The following is a 6,656-nucleotide window of genomic DNA, read 5'->3' on the forward strand; positions in this document are numbered from 1 at the left end:
TCAATACGTTTCAAGTTTATATTGTTATGTTATTTATATGCTACTAACTTATAACTCTAAATTAAATACTAAGCAATATGATAACATGATAGTTAGAATACTCGTAAGTATTTTCTTGTCATACATTTTGTGTGTCATAAAGAATATAGTATTGTATTAAATACAACTTGAAATTATTACTAAACTTTGACGTTAATTGAAACTAGTAATAAATACTTAAAACAAGTAGAAAATATATTTAACTCTTACCGTTTCAATGCTTCATGAGTTTATATTTTTTTTCTAACATTAATGTTCATGCATATAATATATTTTATACTCATCCTATACTTTATTATTTAAAGTATTAATTTATCATTTATAATTAAAAAAAAACCAACATCATAATATTAACTCATATTATTTTATGATAGTTTTCATCATGTCGAATTTGTCAAAGCTTGAATTTGTGGCACTTGACATTTCTGGAAAGAACAATTTATCATGGGTACTTGATGTTGAAATTCACCTTACCGCTAAGGGTCTTGGTGATAGTATAATCGAAGAAAATAAGGCATCAAGTCAGGATAAAGCGAAAGCTATGATTTTCCTTCGTCATCATCTTGATGAAAGACTGAAGGTTGAATACTTAACAGTGAAAGATCCACTTGAATTGTGGATAGGTTTGAAATGGAGGTATGACCACCTCAAGGCAACATTATTGCCAAGGGCTCGTTATGAATGGATGCACTTACGGTTTCAAGATTATAAAATCGTAATTGAGTATAACTCTGATGTATTTAGAATCACTTCCCAATTAAAATTATGTGGGGAAACTATTAAAGATGAGGACATGTTGGAAAAGACACTAACTACTTTCCATGCCTCCAATATGATATTACAACAGCAATACCGTGAAAAGGGTTTTAAAAAATACTCTGAATTAATCTCATGCCTTCTGGTGGTTGAGCAACATAATGACCTTTTTATGAAAAATCATGAAGCACGTTTTGCTGGAAGTGCTTCATTACCGGAGGCACACGGGGTAGAAGCAGACGGCCAGTCTGAAATAAGACAAAATAATCGGGACCATGATAATGTGCTTGGGTGTGACAAGGGCAAAAGACGATATAATAATCGTCGAGGTGGTGGTCATAACAAAAAGAAGAACAATATGGGTTCTCAAAATAATCCTTCTAAAGGAAAGTGCGATCACTGTCATCGTTGTGGCCTTAAAGGTCACTGGAAAAGTGAATGTCGGGCACCTGAGCATTTTGTCAGGTTGTATCAAAATTCCTTCAAAATAAAAGGAAATAAAGGCGGTGCCTCCTCTTCTAATGCCCGAGTAGAGTCATATTTGACTCTCAAAGATGATGCTCAAGCAGGGTCTTCTCAAAAATATGATGAGAATATTGAGGCAAATTTAGCATTGAAAGATGATGCTTTTGATGGGCTTGATGATATCACTCATCTGGAAGCTGAAGACTTCTTTGGGGATCGCAATTGAAGATTTATAATTGAACTAGGAAATGAATAATGTTGTTTTGTGTTTTTAAACTCTTACTTAAAGTTCATGTACTTAAATTTTCTTTTGTTAAGTTTCGTACTTCTTATTATGTATTTTTATTTTTATGAAGATAAATAAAATTTCCAGTCTTCAGTTGGATCCAAGATGAGTAATGGAAATATGTGTCTTCTGGACAGTGCCACAACTTATACAAAGGCATACGGATATTACAAAGTTGATTGAGGGCTCAGGAAGAGCGGCCTTATTACTACCTGGAGGAACATTATTGGAAATTAATAATGCATTGTATTGTAGTAAGTCTCAAAGAAACTTGTTAAGTTTCAAGGTTATTCGCCAAAATGGCTATCATGTTGAGACTGAAAATGAAGGAAAGGTAGAATACCTTTATATTACTACGATAAGTGTGGAGAAGATAACTGTGCATGAAAAATTGCCTGCACTTTCTTCTAGGTTGTATAATACAAATATTGGTACGGTTGAATCACATGTCGTAGTAAACAAAATGTTTACTGGTTCTAATGATTTTATCATTTGGCATGACCGGTTGGGCCATCCCGGTTATAATATGATGCATAAAATAATTGAGAATTCATATGGGCATACTTTGAAGAACCAAAATGTTCTTCAATCAAATGAATTCTCTTGTACTGCTTGTTCACAAGGAAAATTGGTTACCAAACCATCAACGACTAAGGTTGGAGCAAAATCTCCCGCATTTCTGGAACAGATACAGGGTGATATATGTAGGCCTATTCACTCTGCATATGGACCATTTAAATATTATATGGTCTTGATAGATCCATCTACAAGATGGTCTCATGTGTGCTTATTATCAAATCGCAATATGGCTTTTGCGAGGTTGTTGGCTCAAATAATAAGGTTAAAAGCACAATTTCCAGATTATGCAATAAAAACAATTAGTCTTGATAATGTTGGTGAGTTTACATCTCAGGCATTTAATGATTATTGTTTGTCCACTGGAATAATAGTTGAACATCATGTTGCAGATGTTCATACTCAAAATGGTTTAGCAGAGTCATTGATTAAACGTCTTCAATTGATAGCTAGACCATTGTTGATGAGGACAAAGTTGTCTGTTTTGGTTTGGGGGCATGCTATTTTGCATGCAGCGGCACTTGTGCGCATAAGGCCAACTAGTTATCATGATATCTCTCCATTACAATTGGTTTTTGGTCAGGAGCCAAACATTTTCCATCTTAGAATCTTCGGTTGTGCGGTATATGTTTCAATTGCTCCATCACAAAGCACAAAGATGTGTCCCCAAAGAAGGTTGGGGATATATGTTGGGTATGAATCTCGTTCTAATATAAAATATTTGGAACCTAGAACTGGAGATTTATTTACGGCAAGGTTTGGTGATTGTCATTTTGATGAATCAGTATACCCAACATTAGGGGGAGAACAAAAACAGTTGGGAAATGAGATAGATTGGAATTCACTTTAACTGTCTCATTTAGACCCTCGAACAATTCAATGTGAGCAAAAAGTTCAAAAGATGATTTATTTGCAGAATATTGCAAATCAACTATCAGATGCATTTACTAACCTTCCATGAGTTACTAAATCATATATCCTAGCTGCTAATGCTCAAGTTCGAGTTGATGTCCCGATAGGACAAAATGTTAAGACAAATGAGTCTAGACCACGCTTAAAACGTGGTAGACCAATTGGTTCCAAGGATAAAAATCCTCGGAAAAGGAAAGGAATAAATGATCATAATATGGAGGCAATTGCTCATGAAGAGCTCCGAGACATAATAAATGATGACACCACATATGAGGTCCATGTACCTAAAAATAATGAGAATGAGGTAATCTCTATAAATTATGTCTCGACGAGAAAAAAGTGGAATCGAAATAATATTGTGGTGGATAATTTTTTGCCTATAATGTTATAGTTGAAATAATGCAACAAGATGAGGATTTGGAACCAAGATCCGTCAATGAATGTAGACAGAGAAATGATTGGCCAAAATGAAAGGAAGCAATTCAAACAGAATTGGCTTCACTTGAAAAACGTGAAGTTTTTGGACCAATAGTATATAATCCGAAGGTGTCAAGCCAATGGGGGCACAAATGGGTTTTTGTGAGAAAACACAATGAAATGGTAAAGTTGTAAGATATAAAGAACGGCTTGTGGCACAAGGATTTTCGCAAAGGCCTGACATTGATTATGATGAGACATATTCTCATGTGGTAGATGCCATTACCTTCAGGTATCTAATAAATATGATAGTTCATGAAAAGCTTGAAATGCATCTAATGGATGTTGTCACAGCCTATTTGTATGGCTCACTAGACCATAATATTTTTATGAAAATCCCTGAAGCACTCAAAGTGCCTGAAGCATATAAAAATTCAAAAGAAGGTTGTTCAATAAAGCTTCATAAATCCTTATGTAGATTGAAACAATCAGGGCGAATGTGGTATAATCGTCTTAGCGAATATTTGCTAAAAGAAGGATATAATAATGACCCTATTTGTCCTTGTATTTTTATACGAAGGTCAAAATCTATATTTGTAATAATATCTGTTTATGTTGATGACTTGAACATGATTGGTACTCCTAAAGAGATTTCAAAAGATGTTGAGTGTTTGAAGAAAGAATTTGAGATGAAAGATCTTGGTAAGACAAAATTTTGCCTTGGCCTTCAGATTGAACATTTGAAAAATGGAATATTTATCCATCAATCAACATATACTAAAAAGGTTTTGAATGGATTTTACATGGATAAATCACACCCATTGAGTACCCCGATGGTTGTGAGATCTCTTAATATAAATAAAGATCCATTCCGACCTTAATAAAAGGATGAAGGGCTTCTTGGTGATGAAACTCCATATCTCAGTGCTATTGGGGCACTAATGTACCTTGCCAATAATACCCGACCAGATATTTTCTTTGCAGTAAGTTTATTGGCGAGATTCAGCTCATGTCTAACAAGAAGACATTGGCAAGATGTTAAGCATATATTCAGATATCTTCATGGAACAATTGATATGAGATTGTTGTATTCTAATGCATCCAAGTCAGAATTGATTGGTTATGCAGATGCGGGATATTTGTCTGACCCACATAATACCGGATCTCAGATAGACTATTTATTTACATATGGAGGTACATCTATATCATGACGCTCGATGAAGCAAACAATAGTTGCTACTTCTTAAAATCATGCACAAATAATAGCCATTCATGAAGTCAGTCGACAGTGTGTATGGTTGAGATCAATGACTCAACACATTTTGCAAGTATGCAGTCTTTATGTGCAAACAAAGATTCCAACAATATTGTATGAAGATAATGATGCTTGCATAGCTCAATTAAAGGGAGGATATATCAAAGGAGACCGAACATAACATATTTCACCTAAGTTCTTTTTCACATATGATCTTCTTGAAATTCAGAGAGAAAAATTGTAAACTGTATATTTCATGTTTATGAATAAAACTTACTTACAAAGATGAATATGTATCTATATATATACAAGTATAGAAGCTTCTAGATTCTAGACTACTCATCTAACAAACTCTAACAACTTAACTAACTAATCAGAAAAACAGTTACAAATAGTAATACTAACTAACTATCGATTTAGTATCTTCAATAGATCTTCAACAAAATGGTGAGATAAATGTTCAACAGATTCGTTAGAGTGATAATCTTGCAGATTTATTCACTAAGGCATTGCCAACGTCAACATTTGAGAAGTTAAGATATAAGATTGGAATGCGTCGTCTCCGAGATATCAAATAAAGTTTTCATCAGGGGGAGTAAAATACGCGTTGTACTCTTTTTCCCTTAACCAAGGTTTTGTCCCATTGGATTTTCCTGGTAAGGTTTTTAATGAGGCAACACTCAAGACATATTGCAAGATGTGTCTACTCTTTTTCCTTCACTAGGCTTTTTCCCACTGGGTTTTTTCTAGTAAGGTTTTAACGAGGCACATTATCTATAAACATCCAAGAGGAAGTGTTACAAATCCATTTAATTGTGGATGTTTCTCTTGATCTATTCCTAACGTAATGTATCTATTTATTATATTAATTAAACACTATACAAACGTATTTGTCAAATGTTGTAAAAGGATGATTTGAATATCCTATAAAAGGATAGTCTTTCATCATTGTGAAACACAATTGAAGAGATTAAAATAAGGCTCTCAACTTTATACTTTCCGTCACACTTTGTCTTACTTTCTTGTTTAAGTAGTCTTGCATTTTCCTCTTGTTTTACAACGTAATTGAATTAATATTAGATATTTAAAAATTATAAAAATTACTTTGAATTACATTCACAGTTCATATTAAGTGAATTGTTGGGTATGACACATCCTTAAAAAAGGAAAAAAAACTTTAAGGATATTGTTTAAAGACTACTTTCCACTATTACCTTTTAAAATTATTTCAAAAACCTGCCTCGTAGAAAATATAGATTTTGAAAGTATATTTATGTTTGAAACTTTTAACACAATCATTTTCTTAGTAGCTTGTTGCTGCAATTTTTTTTTTTTAGCACCAGTATTTTATAATTTTCCCAGGTCATCTAGGGTGTTATAAATCAGGAAGAAAGTAACAAGGGGACTTAGCCTTAGCCTCTGATTACAACACGGGGATAAGAACTATGTTATCCTTCAAAAAAGAGGGGAGGTGAAGCTAGAAAAATAGACATTCCAACCCTGGCAAAACTAGACTACCTATACGACTAGCTAACAAAAAAAATTGCCTTATTGTATTTGGTCCTTATTGAAGGCATTGCTGCAATTTCTATTTAGCTTGTTTCATGCTTACTCACTTAACTCGCACTCGCTAGGCAGGGGCGAAGCCATCTTATACTAAGGGGATTCATCCAAACCCCCTTAGGCGGAAAATTATATTATTTATGACATGGTTAAAATAATTGTTTATGTGTCACGACCCGATTTCTCAAGTCATGATGGCACCTACTATAACCCACCAGTAGGTAAGCCACCCCGTAACCCAGAACAACAAGTAATGGGTCTGAGGGTAGAAACTAAACAAGAGAGGGCAAATAACAATATAAACAGGCGGAAGCAAACCAAAAACATATATACAAATAAAGATCCCTCCCAGAACCTGGAAGTCACTGGTACAGAGCTACTAACAAA

At 34.0% G+C, this 6,656-nt stretch overlaps 1 protein-coding gene across 1 annotated transcript; it reads left to right on the forward strand.

The window, feature by feature from the left end:
• The first annotated feature begins 421 nt into the window (after nt 1-421).
• Nucleotides 422-1,486, forward strand: LOC125873464 (uncharacterized). The gene has a single exon (XM_049554401.1). It carries the CDS (start codon nt 422-424, stop codon nt 1,484-1,486), a length of 1,065 nt encoding a protein of 354 aa, XP_049410358.1.
• The last annotated feature ends 5,170 nt before the right edge of the window (nt 1,487-6,656 follow it).

Source organism: Solanum stenotomum, chromosome 8 (genome assembly GCF_019186545.1).
Source record: "Solanum stenotomum isolate F172 chromosome 8, ASM1918654v1, whole genome shotgun sequence".
Lineage (NCBI taxonomy): Eukaryota > Viridiplantae > Streptophyta > Magnoliopsida > Solanales > Solanaceae > Solanum > Solanum stenotomum.

Excerpts from the sequence above, each read along its gene's own strand:
- LOC125873464 (XM_049554401.1), top strand. The coding sequence starts at position 422 with ATGTCGAATTTGTCAAAGCTTGAATTTGTGGCACTTGACATTTCTGGA.